The 17,812-nt window shown below is 46.0% G+C and overlaps 1 protein-coding gene across 3 annotated transcripts in view; it reads left to right on the top strand.

The window, feature by feature from the left end:
- Nucleotides 1-17,812, top strand: part of RFX4 (regulatory factor X4) — a 167,104-nt gene that overhangs the window by 74,338 nt on the left and 74,954 nt on the right. For all 3 annotated transcript variants that reach the window (XM_060306134.1, XM_030856170.2, XM_060306135.1), the window contains exon 5: nucleotides 14,225-14,286. In XM_060306134.1, coding sequence (XP_060162117.1) covers nucleotides 14,225-14,286 — 62 coding nt within the window. The remainder of the gene's footprint in view (nucleotides 1-14,224; nucleotides 14,287-17,812) is intronic.

The raw sequence follows: 17,812 nt of genomic DNA, 5'->3' as shown, positions 1-17,812 counted from the left end.
CCCCAAAAATATTCAATTTAATTTGAGTTAATACATCTAAACTCTTTCTCCTTTTATTAGCTTCTTTTCCCTGTGTGTAACTATTTTTCCACATCGGCTAATAAAAAATAGGCAAGCTTGTCCTGCACCACTGTTCCTTACCAGTTTTCTGAGTGCAAGCGTCACAAGGACTGAAACGGCAGGAAGGGGTCAATGTTTCAGAAATTCACTTTTCAGATCCTCAACAGATAAATCATCAGCAAGAAAAAACAAAGGGCAATGTTAGCCCTGAGCCAACCACCCTGGAGAGTCTGAAACTGAGTGGCTGAGAATTGGCTCCACTCAGTACATGGGAAGATGCTCTGTGGTGACTTAGGAAGGGAAAAATGCTTGTGTGATGGGTTAGTGTTCCTTCTCCAAAGTGAAAAGAATTTTTTAAAAAATCAGTGGCGAAACCACCTTTGCTGTTTCTTTCGTTCATTTCTTCAGCCGGGCAGTCCTGGCTGAGACTGGCTGTGTGGCGTGCACTGTGTCAGGCAGTGGAGACTCAGAGGGGTCCCGGTATGGGTCCTGCTGTGGAGGGGCTCCCAGTCTAGAGAGGGGCACTGAGAGCCTCTCAGCAGTGGGAGAAGGAAGAGCACAGCAGGAGTGCATCCCTGTCCTGTGTCTGGGATCCTGGAACATTCTCTTGCATCTACACGCTCCCTCCCAGAGGCCGAAATGGAGAGTCAGGTTGGGTGAACCAAAAGACCAAGAATCCTAGCTCTCCTGGACTTATCACTTAACCTCTCTGAGACTCAGTCCTCTCAGCTGTGAAATGGAAATTAACCCCTGCCTTCTTCCTGGGATGTTGCAAGATTCACCTGAGAGGGTGGCGGGCTGATGTAGGGTACTGTGCACTCAGTCATCTGGTCACTCAGGTATTTGGTAACACCTACCATGTGCCATTACAACTGTTATTATGACTTTTCTATGAGATGCTTGTGCACAGATACAGATAGCCATTTGTTAACTTAGATTCTGAAACAAAAACAAAACCAAAAAACAAAAAAATCCAGCATTTCTAGAAACTCCAGTTTGCCTGTGTAAGGACCTTCTATTCCTTTTTCTCTCAAATTCTTTTGTAACTCTGTTGTCAGCTCAGGGTTTCCTTGACCTTGTGATCTAGGTAAAATCGATTTAACTCTTCCTCTCCTCCCAGCATCCCAGTTCCATTCCTATTTCAAGTCTCAAATCTGCCACCAAGATTTCAGCAAGTCCCAGGGTGTTTGCATCCTCAGGGTCACCTTGACTTGGGACTCCTCTTTCTGCATATACCCCCTCTCTCCACACCTGTGCTATCAGTACAGTAACCTCTGGCCACACCCAGTTGTTTAACTTAAACAAAATTAAAATTCAGTTCCTCAGTCACACTAGCCATATTTCAGATGCTCAGTAGCCACATGGAACTAGAGGCTACCATATTGGACAGTGCAAATAAAACATTTCCATCTCCACAGACAGTTCTAGTGGACAGCCCTGTTCTGTACCATCATGAGCTAGGGATGAAACTCAGGGTCCTCTTTGCTTTGCACAAGGCAGTCCACAGAAAGCATCCATATAGACTAAAGCGTCCTAGGAGACTGAAGTGTGCAGCGGTAGTTTACATCCCAAACGTGGTCCCATGGAACAGACATCCCCATCCCAAAACGCTCCCTGGCCCTCCTGCCAGTTCCCCGCAGCTGGTCCTGCCCTCTCTGCTCTGCTGCCTCTCCTGTCCTCCTCTACCGCCTCCTGCTGCCCCCTGCACTCTCCCTCTCCTTCCTTCTTGGACAACCTCCACCAAATTTCCTCTATTCTCTAGTCCTCGCTTCCTGCTGGCATCTATGCCCACAAGTCTCATTTAATCCAAATGGCTTTTCAGAGTATTTTCCCAAATAATAAGTTTCCTCTCTAAGAAGAATTACAGTGCCAGGTGCTTCCAAAATAGTCATTTAAAAAGGCATCCAAGGGCTTCCCTGGTGGCGCAGCGGTTGAGAGTCCGACTGCCGTTGCAGGGGACACGGGTTCGTGCCCCGGTCCGGGAGGATCCCACATGCCACAGAGCGGCTGGGCCCGTGAGCCATGGCCGCTGAGCCTGCACGTCTGGAGCCTGTGCTCTGCAACGGGAGAGGCCACAACAGTGAGAGGCCCGCGTACCGCAAACAATAAATAAATAAATAAAAGGCATCCAAGGGTAAGCTGGGACGAAGTGAGAGAGTGGCATGGACATATATACACTACCAAACATAAAACAGATAGCTAGTGGGAAGCAGCCGCGTAGCACAGGGAGATCAGCTGGGTGCTTTGTGACCACCTAGAGGGATGGGTTAGGGAGGATGGGAGGGAGACGCAAGAGGGAGGGGCTATGGGGATATATGTATATGTATAGCTGATTCACTTTGTTATAAAGCAGAAACGAACACACCATTGTAAAGCAATTACACTCCAATAAAGATGTTAAAAAAAAAAAAAAAGCATCCGAACTCTCTCTTATCTCCAGTCCCAAAACAAGGCAATACTCTAACTGAAATTAAAGCACAAATGCAAAAGCTCTCTGCGGCTGCCTTGCCATCAACTTCAAGTACACTGGAAATTGGGGCTGTCCTTCCAGCCACGGAGGACAGAAGGTACCTGCTGAGGGTTTTCGCATTGAGCTTGTTGAATTGAAATCCCAGACACATTTTCCCTTCCTGAGGGCTCCCGGCACACTGCAGCTGCCACCTCCTTGGAGAAAGGGACTAGTTCTGTAAAACCTTGGAGTGCAATCGTGGACAGTCTTCCTCTGAGCCGAGCCATCCAAACTTATGATTCATCTCTGAACTTTTAGCTTAGAGCAGGCAAAGTTCACTATTTCAGCTTAGGTTTTAGAGAAAAATTAGATTGGTGGTCGTCCTCCCACCTGGCTTGCAAGTGGGCTGAGGTGAAACAGACATCAGTGGTAAAGCTGTCCCCATGTCACCTGGCTGGGATCCTGTTCTTGGTAAAGTGGATGGCAGCGATTGCTTTGCTGCAAGTAAGGTCTGAAATAAAAATCCCCTCTCCAACACCGTGGGCAAGCTCCAAAAGCACTAGCTTGCAGTAATGTATTGACTTTGGGTCCTGGAATTAATTTCGGAATTGCAGAGCGTCCTGAGGCTGCTAGCTGAACTGACTTCTTGTGCCTGCTTTTGCTGTTGGCTGGGGTGATGAAAGGTCATCCAACTTGGAGTCACTTCACTTTTCTGAGCTCCCGTTTCCTTACCTTTAGATGGGAAGTGTCCCAGATTACTCCAGGGATAAAATGAGACAGTGCTTATGAGAATGTTTTTTAAAACTGTAAAGTTCTCTATCAATGGAAGAAATCACTATTTTCTAAAATTGGCTGCATTCCGTTCTAACTCCTCTATCTTCTTACCATACTTTATTTTTCTTTATAGCACTTACCACTGTCTGAACTACTATATATATATGATGTTACTAATATATATGTATAGTTATCTATATATTGTAGTATTATCTATATATTTTATTACATATAATATATAATTATTAATACATGTAACTAATAAATATGTAACATATATATTTTGTAGTTTGCTTGCGTTTTGTCCATCTCTTTTTCTAGAATAGAAGCTCCATGAGGACCTTTTTGTTCACTATGCATCCCTAGCCCCCAGAATGGTGCCTGGCACATAATAGATCTTCAGATATTTGAAGATTGAATGATTTACATTATTGCTGTTTGCTAAGAACACCAGGAATCGTTTGACATGTGGCAGTTTGCTTAAGCCTTATGGTCACCATACGAAATTGGCATTGTATCCACTTTCCATTAGTCCATTTACTGAGTAGGGATGAACTTGTTGAGGTACCAATGGAAACTGGTTGTATTTTCACTTACTTTAAAGAGCTGCCTTCAGAGTCCTCTGTCCGTCATTCCTGCTCTGCCCTCTGACAGCATTGCAGGGCAATCCCACAGCATCAGCCATCATATCAGTCTTGGCTGGATAATTAAAACTCATTCTCAGCTATGAAAAAGCCCAGTTCTGTCCAATTTAAAACTTCCATCTCACATGGAAGGCAGACCTCCCCCAACGATGCCTCCAAATTTGCTCTGTGAAAGGGAAGGGGGGGACTCTTTTTCTCCTCTTCTGACTCCTCCAGGGTCGGGGGAGGGGGACAGAGGGGGAGGGTATCTAGAGGAAAGGCAACAGGAGTCTTTTTGACCAGCTGGTGCTCTCTGAAGGCTCCTCCCAGCTATCAGTGTCCTGTGCTGTGATCGTCATCCATACGCTGGGGGAAAGGGGTCCGGTGGTGGGTTTGGGGGGAGACCCCCTGGATCTCTGTCCACACTGGCTGAAGGGCTGTGCTCTCCAGCTGACCTCCCACTGCTCACCGCTCTTGCTTCTCCACTGAGGATTCACCCTATGGCTCTGGCCTTATGCTGGAGGGTTCTGACCAGCTCTCTGAATGCCTCGTGTTACGCTTTTATTCTTAGAGAAGCCCAGAGGAGCCCCCACGAGTGTGACGGGTATGGAACAGGCCCACCTTGGTGATGTGCAAACAGAAAATGGCTTTGCTTTGTTTCTCAACCATGTTACGGCCAAACTCCCTTCCCTGACCCCTGATGGTTTTGTGGCAGGTTTAATAGCTTTTCGGTTATTGATTATAAAAACAAGCCTCAGCAGATGTAGAGAATGGACTTGAGGACACGGGGAGGGGGAAGGGTAAGCTGGGACAAAGTGAGAGAGTGGCATGGACATATATACACTACCAAACGTAAAATAGATAGCTAGTGGGAAGCAGCCACGTAGCACAGGGAGATCAGCTCAGTGCTTTGTGACCACCTAGAGGGGTGGGATAGGGAGGGTGGGGGGGAGACACAAGAGGGAGGAGATATGGGGATATATGTATATGTACAGCTGATTCACTTTGTTATACAGCAGAAATTAACACGCCATTGTAAAGCAGTTATACTCCAATATATTGTAAAGCAGTTTATACTCCAATAAAACAGAAAACAAGCCTCTTTTCAATAATTTAGGTGCTCTTGTAGACACTAAAGTCCAGTGCAGTGCTCTAGTTGAAACCTACAGTCTCTCATCCATTTGAAAACTCCTCCCCTCCCCCCCACCTCAGGACTGACCACGTGTGGCCTGGGGACCTGCAGTGGGGGAGGGGAGAGTGGTCTGACCTTCTGCTCTTGCCTAACCTTTCCTTCCTGCTACTGGTGCCTCCAGGCTTGTCAGGGTGAGAAAAAACACTTCCAAAATGATACCCCTAGTTCTCCAGCAAAAGCAGTGAAATAAATGTTTAGAGAGCAACACAACTGTAAATTGAAACAAACACAAGGTAATATCAGAATTGACCTACACATGACATCATACTCACATAAATTACCCAAGCTTATTAAAGACAGTTCTTTTTAACAGATATTAGAAGTGTCTAGCTATATCTAATTATGAATGCAGCATTCACAGATGTTTAATAAAATTAATAAAAATAGCGAACACTTACATAGTGCTTTCTATTACCTGGCACTGTTCTAAGCACTTGACATATGTCAACCTTGTCTAATCCCCCAAACAACTCTATGAGGTAGAAACTATTATCCCCATTTCATACAAGGGTAAACTGAGTCCCAGAGAAGTTAGGTAATTTGCCCAAGGTCAAACAGCCAGTAAGTAGATGTGTGATTCAGAATGTGACCCTGAGAAGTCTGGCTCTAGAGTCCCTGTACTTAACTGTCTCATTTACACAGAGCAACTTATTTTGGGGGTACGGTCCCTATGTGTAGAGGCAGGTTTTGTGTAAACAGTTGTCCTTTTGACTTTGGTGTTGTCATTAGCAGTCACTTGGGCACCTCCATATGATCAAATTTGGGAGTGAAGTCTCAGCCTGTCTCTCAGGGTCAAGTTCGCTGGTCACTGCAGTTGAGAAATTTCCCCTCAGATCTTCCCCCCAGGGTGTTCCAGGCACTAGGAACCCTCCTGCCAGTATTTCCCATTCTGCTTCCCCCTCAACACTTGGATTCACCCAAGTGAACCTTAGGTATGTATTTATTAGGTATGCATTTATCTCAGGAGATGGGAAATGGAGTCATCTAGGAGAGGAGGCTGCAAACGGACATATGCATGTGAGAAACTGCAAAGCAAGATGGCAGATGTGCCCCCTGAGCTATGAACACCCAGCATCGGAGGGACGCAGAGGAGGAAACCGCTGCCTCCTCGGGGTGGGGAGTGAGGGCAGCCTGAGAACCAGGTCAATCCCGGAGTACCTCTAGGTACCTAGTATTGCCTTCTCCTAACCTGCAGACTTGCGGGATCCGTGGAAGCTGAAGCGAGTGTTTCAGTTTCACCAAATGCTTCTTTCTCCGGCTTTTCCACTGGTCTTTTGGAAGCTAAAAACTCCACCTGCCCAGAGATGGAGCATAACTGCGCTTAGCAAGAGCTAAGCTTTTTCGGAAAGAAAAACTGGACCTCAGATTTCTGAGCTAAGAGAATAGCTCTTCCTAATTGGATTGCTTTCCACGCATTTGAAACAGGCATTCTGGTGGAGGATTAAAGGCAAAAGAATGTCTTCTTCCACAGACTTTTACTGAGGGTCCACCATGTGCAGTAGGCGAGGAGTTTCCAATAACGCCAGGTTTTGGGCCCTGAATTTGAGGATCTGTCACTCTTACTCTTTGTATTACCCTGGACAGGTCCCATTTCCCTGTCTGAACCTCAGTCCCTCCATCTATCACGTGGGGAAGTTAGTCTACAAAGGTGTGAGGGTCTTTACCATATGAACTGGAAACACTTTTCAATGAGAAATCATAATGACAGTAACACTGACACTCTTTGCCAGGCACTGGGCCAAGCCCTCTGCACATATTACCTTATTTAATCCTCACACAGCCCTGTGAACTAGGTGCCGGTTTTTGTTCCTGTTTAAAGATGAGATAGCTGATTCCAGGGTCCCTGGAACCTTTCCTATGAGGTAAATCCTGGGTGGACATCAGAAGGTGTATCAGTTAGGAATTGTATTGGGGCTGTGTGTAAGAGATGCCTCTCCTCATTCCCAAACAGTGGCTTAAATAAATTTGTGGTTTTACTTTTCTTCACATAGAATAAGTTTAAAAGAAGGTAACCTATGCTAGTATAACAGCTCTATAAGAGCATCAGGGACCTGGGCTCCTTCTCTCTCTGTGCTCTGCCATTCTTAGCAGATAGCTTCTAATTTCTAGGTCACCTCATGGTCCAAAGTGACTGCTGGACAACAAAGCCTAAATTCCAGGCAAGAAGTAGAAAACAGGGTGTAGGGAGAGAAAGGTCAAAACTCCAGCTGAGTCAGCTGTCTTTAGAAGCTTTCCCAGAGCCCTGCCCAGTGATTTCCCCTTTTGTCTCACTGTCTGCCCTTGGCTGTCAGGGAGGTGGGAGAATGTAGTCCATCGCCTCCTGGAATAAAAAATTAGAGTTCGGTTAGAAAGGGAAAGGGGCAGACAACTAGCCATTTTGTCCACATAAGGGCATTTCAGAAATCCACGTATCCTTTTTCTTTTAAAAAAATGAGATCTAATTGACATCTAACATCGTATTAGTTTTACGTGTACAACGTAGTGATTTGATGTATGTATGTACTGCAAAATGATCAACACAATAAATTTAGTTAACATCCATCACCACACAGAGGTACACATTTTTTTTTCTTGTGATGAGAACTTTTGAGATCTGTTCTCCTGACAACTTTCGATCATACGGTACAATAATGTTAACTATAGTCAGCATACTGTACATGACGGTTGTACATGACAACCCAGGACTTATTTATCTTATAACTGGAAGTTTGTACCTTTTGATCACCTTCACCCATTTCTCTCCATGTGTGCTTTTTTGTGTCACGACTATAAAATGGAACCCAGGATCCTAAGAGAGTGCAGGGTGTACTCTCAAATGTAGAGCCCACGGGAGGAAACATAAGTGCACCAAGTGAGTAGCTTAGACTGTGTGGGGTAACATGATTTATGGTCAAAGATTTGTTGAGCTTGTCAGGAAGAGGCTGTTTCATGGATAGGCAACTAGACAGCTGTGACACAGTGCGACTTTAACCTCGCAAATACACCTCCCCCGAAGGCTGGCCGATATCTAAAAATCCTCAGTTCCTTTCGTTTAAGTCTGTGGAAATGCAACTACAAAAGAGCAGGGTAATTCATTAATACTTCCCAGTTACTAACACCTCAATGTAAAGAAGTTTAATCTATTAAGGGAACTTAAAGATCTATTGGTGAGACCTTCTCATTTTCCAGACAAGGACATTAAAAGTCAAAGAGATTGAGTGGGCTTCCCAAGGTCCGATGTGTAGTGGCAGGGCTGGATCTGAGGGGAAGGGGGGAGACCAGTGGATGCCACCTGCTGGGCAGGGACCCCCCCCCCCACCTCCAGTAAGAGGTAGGGAGACAGGAGGAAGGGAATCTGGGGCGGCAGATGTACTTGTATGAATTGAATTTATTTATATCCTGCCTTTTCCCCGTGAGGGCTTGAGGTACTTAGCCATTTGGGCTGTGGGTGTTGCTTCCTTGAATACGTGGCTCCTTCCTCCCCGCCGCCCATGCTTGAGCAATGCAAGAAACAAACAGACAGACAGACAGACAACAGTGTTCTGGGGACCTATGCTTCTTTCAGCCACATATGCCTGGAACAGAGATAAGGCTAAAGGTTCCTCTCGTTTTACATGACTGCCCTCTTCCTCAAGAGCGCTCACAATCTGCCCTGACCCCAGGTTGCTTGCGCACCTGTGGAGGGACACAGAGGGAGATAAAGGTACTCTTGAGGCATCTTTAGGATTCTTCAGGGATGGTCTTTTTGCAATTTGCAAAGGAAAAAAATTAAGCACATGGACAGTTTCCTTCTACTTTAAATTCTTGCATATGTTTTTCTTAACCCTTAGTATCTGCTGTGATGTCAGAATGTCTGATTTCACACCAGATTCCATATTTTGTTACTTCACACGTCTTTACTGATGTGCAGTGTAAAAGCTCAGAAATCAAATTGTGTGGGTTTGAATCCCAGCTCCACCATTTACCAGCTGTGTGAACTCAGGAGCTTTCTTAATAGCTATGAGCCTCAATTTTCTCCTCTGTAAAATGGGGACATGGCACCAACCACCTGAGGACTGTTGAGATAATGACCGTTAAAAGGGCTGCCTTAGCACAGTGCCTGGTAAGTATAAACACTCAGTGCACTTTAGCTCTAATTATGATTTCAGTTTACCATCGCAACATTTCATGACTTTAATACATCATGTTTTTAATATATCATCACTAACATATGAATGTTTCAACCTTCCTAGCTGCTCTTCCTTCTGAACAATTTTGAGAACAATTGTTCTAAAAATTTCCCACATCACACACATGCTACCATCACCACCCTCACCCTCTCGTATTATCATCTTCAGAATTATTACCTTTTTGACTTAACCTCTATCTTATGTAACTCACCACATTCTAGCTAAATGGGTGTATGATGACTGTCTCTTCTCACACTCACAGACATGACACATCCTCCCAACATCCCAAGGACAATACTGGGCTCACATATAGATTTTTGGACTTCTTGGAATTGTTACCCACGGTGCTTATGGGGGGCAACAGATCATTACCTCTCTAGCCATGGGTGTTTGCTCGGAATCCTTCATCAATCCGTATGCATAATCTGAAATTCCATTTCTGTCTCATTGCTCTAGATGTAAATTTCTTGTAATTTTTAAAAATTTCTTTTGTGGGATTTCCTGTGGAACCTGCAGCCGGGTAGAACCCACCTCACCCTCCAGTGCCTGGCACCCAGTAGGTGTTACTCCTCCCAAAATTGTTAAATGGATAGAGTTATCCCAGCATAGTAAAATGACTCTGGCAAGCACCCATTTCAAGATGGTAGCATTGATGGAAAGTGTTTAGGAAAACTTATTCATACTACCAGGCTTAATTATTTTTTCTTCTCTGAAAAAGGCTCAAGGTCTATTGCCAACAAAGAGAGCACCCCACTTTCAGACTTAAAGTTGTGACAATTAGAATCCCTTTAACCTCTTTCCCTAACCATTTCTCTCTCTTGTTCAAAAAATCGTTGTGTGTGTTTTTTAAGAGAAGGCACAAGTACTTGCCATTGTACTGAATTTATAATTTCTTGCTGCTTGAAAAGCCCCTTTTCTTTTTCCCACACCCAGATGACCTCTGAAATGAGACCGGGAGCTCTTGTTTTAAAACCGTCTTAAGCATACTTGATTCTTTGTACACACGAGTTTGTCTCCCTCGGAGTGGGGGAGAATATCCACTGATTCCATTACACTGGAACTTCTTTTGGATCAGTTCCTGTTGGTGGCAAATCCTTGCCTACTGAGGGTGGATTGAATTTTGGGGAACAACCAAAAGCCTTTTTTCAGAGCGTCCCTGATGACTAAGTTGGGAGATCAAGCTGGATCAAGCAAGACCATAGGACTTGGGGTCAAAGTCAAACAAGGCCTCTCTGTAGAGTAATGAGGCCGAGTGGCTTTGCTCTGTGGCTCTGAAGGTGTCTCTTGAGGTGACACCCACAGAGAATGCTGAGGGTTTCGTGCACAGTCAGTGGACCCTTGCTGGCTCCCTTGGGTGTCGGTGAAAGTGATGAACGGGAGACAGTGGAACTGGATCCCTGCTGCTTCTATTCGCTGGCGTCTGTGAATCCGAGCAGCCTGTATCACCCTAGACCCCGGTTCCTTATTTGTGAAACTAGGACCATCATATTCTCCTCCAATGTGGTTTTTAGGATAAATTTAATACCGAGAGTAAAATACTTTGTCTAGTGCATGGTGCCTACTGATGCCCAATGGGTGTCAGTTCCTCTTCTCACTCTTCCCCTTCCTTATCTTAAATGAGGCCTGTGGTTTGAAGATGCCATTTCAGGAACGTTTGCCCCAAACTCACTCATGTTTCTTAAAAAACTACAACCACAAAATTATGTCAGGGTACCCTGCGTGCTGAGTTTCCTTCCACCTGGAGCCATGTGTATAATGGAGAGAAGAACGGACGGAAGAGATGAATAACCTGACCACCACCTAAAAAAGGATGCCAGCAGCCCCAGAGAGACTGGATCGCCAGAGCTTCTCCGCATCCCACCCCTGCCTGGCCCGTGGAGACCCCAGCCCCGTCTGCCCAGGCTGAAAGAGCAGAGGGTGGGATTCCTGAGTAATTAAAGGGAATTTGGAAGGCTGGGATGTTGCGGAATGTTAGATCAGTAGCTAGAACAGCATGTGGTGTTCTTTAGGCAGGCTTCATTGAATCCATACAAAAAAAGAAAGAGGGGCTGCCTGCCGTCTGCCCATTTATCAAACAGTGAAGCTCAACTCTCACAGCTCCACAAAAGTGTTTGACTGTTTGCTGAGTCTTGCTCCAGAAATTAAAAGCTGAACAGCCTTAGCAGGGCTGAACCGACCCTGCATTTTGAGACTCAAACTAAATTGTGCTGGGCTTTCAGATTCAGGGACCAGCTGATTATTTGGTGAAAGGAAAGGAGAATAATTTGTAATTTGCAGCCCATAAGAAACACTTAAAAAAAAAGCAAACTCCCTTCCCACAGGTTTTTGTTGCGGCTGGAAGGAGGAGGTGCTGTCTGCGACAGCTTTCTTTGCTCAGAGTGGGAAAAGTCTTGACCTCCAGTTGGGCAGAGAGCGATGTGGTGCAGCAGGGCCTCCACCCATCCCCCACCCCCAACTCCTAACAGGCTTCCTTTCCTCTTCATGCTTTATTTGAAATGACCTTTCTCTCTTTCTGGAGGAGGAGGAGAGGATTTGGCCATCACATATTTTTAGAGAAAAAGTATTTTCACAAATGGAATTAAAGATTCTAACCACGCAAATATATTGCTTGGGAGACCATAAGATAACCACAAAAGCCTGGAAACTGGGTTTTCTGAGAATTCTCTGAAGAGCCATCAAAGGATTTGAAGGATACGTCTGTCGATGAAGAGAATGTGCTAGAAAAGGGTGATGCTCCTGGAGGACATCAAGCGGGGGGCAGAGCCTGGACGATAGGTTGAAACAGTGTCGTTATCCCCATTTGATAGATGAAAAAGCCTGATGCTCAAATGGAAGAAAGAGGCACAGGTCATTTTTTGGCTCTCCAATTTAGCACATTTTTAAAAAGTGGTAATACCCTTCAATACTTGATGGGATTGGGAGAGGAAGAGGACGACGAGAGGTGAGCTGGAATGAAGGCAGAACCTGGTGGGTTTGGACTTTGTCTGGAGTCTTCATGAAGGAGTGGTTGAGGTGAGGCATGCCTGGCAGCAGGGGCAGTGAGGCCATTGCAGCAATCCAGGTGTGAGATTATGGCCCTGGGGCCAATGGAGATGGAGATGCGGGGAGAATCAGGATGTATTCACAATAGAGGGAGGATGGAACTTGGTCACAGACTGGAAGTAGCAGGTGCACCGGTTTGGAGAAGGAAGAGCTCTTACCTGGTCAGGGGATCAGGAAAGGCTTGGAAGAGGGTGTAAGTGGATCAGTAGAGATTCATCCCCACCTCTGAGAAGGTGCTCATAGTTCGTGCCCTGCCAGTGGGAAATCAGCAGCAGCATCTCTTTTTTTTTTTTTTTTTTTTTGCAGTACGCGGGCCTCTCACCGCTGTGGCCTCTCCCGCCGCGGAGCAACAGGCTCCGGACGCGCAGGCTCAGCGGCCATGGCTCACGGGCCCAGCCGCTCCGCGGCATGTGGGATCTTCCCAGACCGGGGCACGAACCGCGTCCCCTGCATCGGCAGGCGGACTCTCAACCACTGCGCCACCAGGGAAGCCTGTGCAGCCGCATCTCTTATGAAGGACAGTGTGCAGGCTCCCTCTGTCTGACCACACCTGCCTGCTCGATGCTGTATTAGAAGAGAAGGGAGTTAGAAGAAATGTGGCTAGACTTAAACATCCCTGGTAATAAAAGGGAATGAATGAGTCATCAGGATAATCACTGGTCATAATGGGCAATGTTTATTGAACCCTTACTAAGTGCCAGGCACTGTTGCTAATTATTTACATATGTTTACTGTTTAAATTTTCACAAAAATTCTCTGAGGTAGGGGTTGGTATCATTCCCATTTTACAAATGAGGAAGCTGAGTCATTTGAATGTTAAATAACTTGCCCAAGGGCCCCAGAATAACAAATGGCTGAGCTTGGACCTAATCCAGGTAATCTAGCTCCAAAGCCCTTGCACAGAACCCCTCTACCGTACTGCCTCTTCACAAACACCATCACTGTACACACCAAGAAAGAGGCCCATTGGTTGTGTTTTCACCTTGGCAGAAGGCCCCTCCTAGGTTTCTGGCAGATCTACGTGGTTGTCCTGGGAAGCAGCACTTAGCGTCGTCCACTTGTCAAATGAGTAAAGGGTACTCTCCAGGCCAGGGGTCGGGCTTCATGCCTTCATTTGACAAACATGGACTGAGCTCTTCGCATGTGCCCTGGGCCAGGTCCCTGCTCTCGTGGAGCTTATGTTCAAGTGGGGGGAGATGTGAAATAAGCCCTCAGAGAGCAAGCGAGCGAGACAACTGCGGAGAGTGCCGAGAGGAGGACAGAAAGCAGGGTCGCATGCTGGGGTGCTGCATGTGTTACTCTGCACCCGCTGGTCAGAGAAGGCCCCTGGGCAGAGGGACCTTGCCCAGAGGCCCGAATGTTGTAGGAGAAGGAGCTAATCTTGTGACGATCTGGGTGAAATTGCATTCCTGATGGAGAGAGCTGCAGTACAAAGGCCCCCAGTGTGGGGAGGAAGCCTGGCATGTTTCAGGAACAGGGAAAAACTAAAATAAAAAGCAAGCCAGTGTGGCTGGGATGCAGTGAGGAAGGGCGAGAGTCGGAGGAGAGGAAGGCCAGGAGGCAAGCAGGGACCGGGTTACAGAGGCTGAGGTGGGGGTGAGTACCAGGTGCAGCGGAAGCCTTTGGAGGGCTGTAAACGGGGGTAACAGGTTCTGGATGAAAGCGTACACTGCCTACGTTGTGAGGAGGGGGGTGAAGCCCAGAGCGGCCAAGTGAGACCCCCCTGAGGATCCAGAGCCCCACCGTCACTCAGGTGCTTCCCCCCCCCAGCGTCCCCAGCACCAGTGGTCTTCTCGGGGTTCCTCTTGGACTCCTAATAAGTCATCCCAACCAAGGGTCTGTGTTTTCCTTCATTCTTTAGATTGCTGTTTGTAAACTCCGGCACTGCGCTCCCAGCTTTTCCCAGCGCGTAACTGATTCTTGTGTTGACTTACAGATCATAAGGCAGCAGTTTCCTCAGTTAACCACCAGAAGACTCGGGACCCGAGGACAGTCAAAGTAAGCACCGACAGCCCTTCCACCTGCAGAGTGCACGTCCACGGGCCTCCAGTCAGGTCGGGACCCCAGGCCTTTCATCCTGAGCTCAGTCCACAGGCCTGGGGGGGAAGTCTGTGGCTGGCGGGAGTGGCCCCCTCTCCCAGGAGGCCCGAGAGCAAGGCCGTCCAAAAGGCCAGCTGCTTTAAGGAATCCGACATGGTGCCACCCTGCCTTCAGTTGTTTTTGTGAAAGAGTCTTGGGCGTTCTTTAAAAGGAGCGCCTTGTGGTTTCTTGACCAATCTCCAGGTTACTTGGATTGTTTTGGTCAACAAACTCTCTACTCTGACAGTATCCAGTCTGCCAGAGAAGCAACCCTGTACCAATCCCTGCAAGGGAGATGGGGTGGGAAGCTCCAGCCATGCTGTGGTACCCAGGATGTACTGCTTCCCATTCATCCATTCGGAACCAACCAACCAACCAATGTTTGCTTCACATTTTCTGCATGTCAGATAAATGGTGCTAAGTGCTGGGGACACACGAGCAAACAGGTTTCCGCCCTCCTGGATGGAATATGTATTCTCCAGGGGAAGACAGACAAAAATGATCATCAGATTGTGAAGAGGGTTGTCCTAGAGAATAACAAAAGGTTGGTCTGGTTTAGAGAGGGTAGCCCTGGAAGGGCTTACTGAGGAGGTGACCCGAGGAGTGAGAGGCTGTGTGGATGCCTGTCTGCCAGGTGAGAGTCAATGGGAAGGGACTCTGCCTATTTAGCCCAGGCTTCACTAAAATCTGGATTTATAGAGACTTGCCTCGAAGGGTGTTTCAAAAAACTGTTGGAAGTGACTAGGTGTTCCAGGAAGAAGGTCTGTTGGCCATGTAAGTTTGGTAAGCACTGAGCTAAACAGGGTCCTTTATGCAGGACTTGTCAGAACCTTTATTATACTACCGTACACCGTGATTCCACTAGAGGGTGCCTTATTATGCAGCATTTCTAAACGTTTTTACCATGCTGAGTAGCAGATCAACACATACTGACTTATAAAATAATGAAACTTTTTGTTAAAAAACAACCACCACATAGGACTTGTAAGACTTATCACTAAAAATGTTTCAAAAGCAGCATGTCCAATACTGCCCCCTGACTCTACCCCTGGCCATCCCCAGGCAGCACATTCCCATCCTCCAAGGGTGGGTTTAACTTTGGAGCCAAATTAGGTAAAGAAAGTGGAAAGTGGATGATCAAACTGGGGAAAACCCTTTGTAGTAAAGTTCTGAAAATAATCGAGGCTCATTTTTTTCATGTGGCTCAGAAGCTCTGGGGGCAATTTCCAAAGAGACTTACAGAAAATTTTTGAGCAAGGGACATTTTGGAATAAATTTCTAATAATTTTTCAGGGTGACTCCTCTCATGAACAAATCTCATTCATAATGAAAAATTCCAGTATTTGTTTAAAAATGAGCTTTCAGCCCTGGTAAGAGTATAAAATAGAAAACCCAGATTCTTCCTTATTTGTTTGCTGGTGAGCACAGTGGTTGGCACGCAAGGGCAAATCAATCCACAGAGAAGCGGATGGTTGGAAGACTCTTGAATGAATGGAAAGGAATTATTTTTCTCCAGCTTATGGTCTTTTTAGAGTCACTGGCTCCAATACATTGTTGCCATTTCTGAGATAAAAGTGTACAAATAGGTAGTAAAGATAGATAGATAGTAAAGACAGGCAGTAAAAGTAGTAAAGATAGAACAGCATGGTTTCCCATCCTGCATAAGTTTGGAGAAAGTTTCCTTCTGTCTACATGTAAGAGCCTGCTTTTGTTTTTTTGTTTTCTTTTTCTTTAACCTAGAGGTTGGCAAATTGGGCAATATCTTCTTTAAAAATTCAGTTTCATTGTATCCTCTCCAAAAGGATCCTCCAAGGTTGGTCTCACCTTCAACCAATTGAAAGGTAATAAGAAGCTCTAGTCTCCAACATGCCATTTGGCCTTTTAGAGAAAATCCCTCAGCAAATTTACTTGGACAGAATAAATTGGGGGGGCAGGGGGCTGATGGAGAGTGTGTTGACGTGCCTTACAGACCTGAAATAGAAACCTGAGAAGTGGTCAGAGCACTAGCTTCGCTGCAGTTGCCAATTCTAGCAACATACAGTCTGAAAAATCAAGAAGCGGTCTGATCTGAACATGTTATTACTAGCTTGATCTTAAGAAAGTGTAAGGGGGGACTTTGTAAAGTTAGGGAGGCGTGTCATAACTGCCCTCCCGCCTGGAGGGGCTTCCAGAGCAAATGGAACCCGCCCCCACCCCCACTACCAAAGGAGTACCCTCCAGGTGGAAAGGCAGTTATGACAGTTGGGAAGTAGAAGGCGTAGAAGACAGAGATCAGCTCAACACAAAGAGGAACTTTCTGATCACTGCACCAACCTAAAATGAACTGGGCTACCTTCGGAGGGTCTGAGTGCTTCATCCCAGGAGGCATTCAGATAGAGGCGAGATGCCCACTGAGCAGAAGTATCACAGAATGGTATCAGGAGTGAAGGGGGAGCGGGGAAAGGGAAGGTTACCTGTGCTCAGCTCTCCTCTCCCTGGGAAGCCTCTCCCAGAACTCAGACTGCTTTCTCTTTTGTATTATTTCGTGACTGTCACCACCATATCTCCATGAGTAGAAAAGAGTAGTTAATACGTTGTACAGCATTTCTGAAAGTGAGGTCCATGAATTACTTACATTAGTATTGCCATGTGATCGTAAAAATCCACTCTGGATCTGCTAAATCAGAATCTTTGGAAGCAGGGCCTGGGAGTCTGTATTTTAATATGTTTTGTAGGTGATTCTTATTAGTAGTAAAATTTGACAGTCACTGGCTCAGCGCTTAAAAGCACTTTTAGAGGTTCAAATCCTGCCTCTACTGCTTACTCACTATATGATCTTGGGTGTGTTGCTTAAATTCTCTGGGTCTTAGTTTCCTAGTCTGTAATATGGGGATAATAATTAGTTCTAGCCTCCCAGGGGTTTTGTGAGATGAAATCGGGCAATGTGTGTAAAGCACTTAGTACCTTGTTAGCTGCTGTGTTAGAATAGTAGGTAATGGCGGTCTCATAGAGCCAGGAATGTACTGCAGGGGCCTAACCCAGCAGGCTTGCTGATCTCAAATGGATGTGCATCAGAATTACCTGTGGTGCTCATTTCAGTGCTGATTCTCGGCCCCTTATTCCCTGTCCTGAATCCTTAGGTCTGGGAAGGGGCCTTGGAATATGTATTTTTATTACAGTCCATAAGTGGCTCTGACAAACATTAAAGTTTGTAACACCACCATGTGGTGTGTTTTCTTAGTGTAGCACAGTGGCTCTGTAGTCAAACCTGCTTCCTCCCCTAAACAGCTGTATGACCTTGAACAAATTACTTAAGCTTTCTTGCCTCCATTTTCTCATCTGTAGAAAGATTATAATAATCCCCGTTTCATAGAATTATTTTACAAATTAATGTATGTAAAGCACTTTCCAAAGTGCCCAGCACATAGCAAGTGTTCAGTAGATTGTAGCTAAAACCCAAACAAAA

The sequence above is a fragment of the Globicephala melas genome, chromosome 10 (assembly GCF_963455315.2).
Source record: "Globicephala melas chromosome 10, mGloMel1.2, whole genome shotgun sequence".
Classification (NCBI taxonomy): Eukaryota; Metazoa; Chordata; class Mammalia; order Artiodactyla; family Delphinidae; genus Globicephala; species Globicephala melas.
This window is presented reverse-complemented; position numbering and strand designations above follow the sequence as displayed.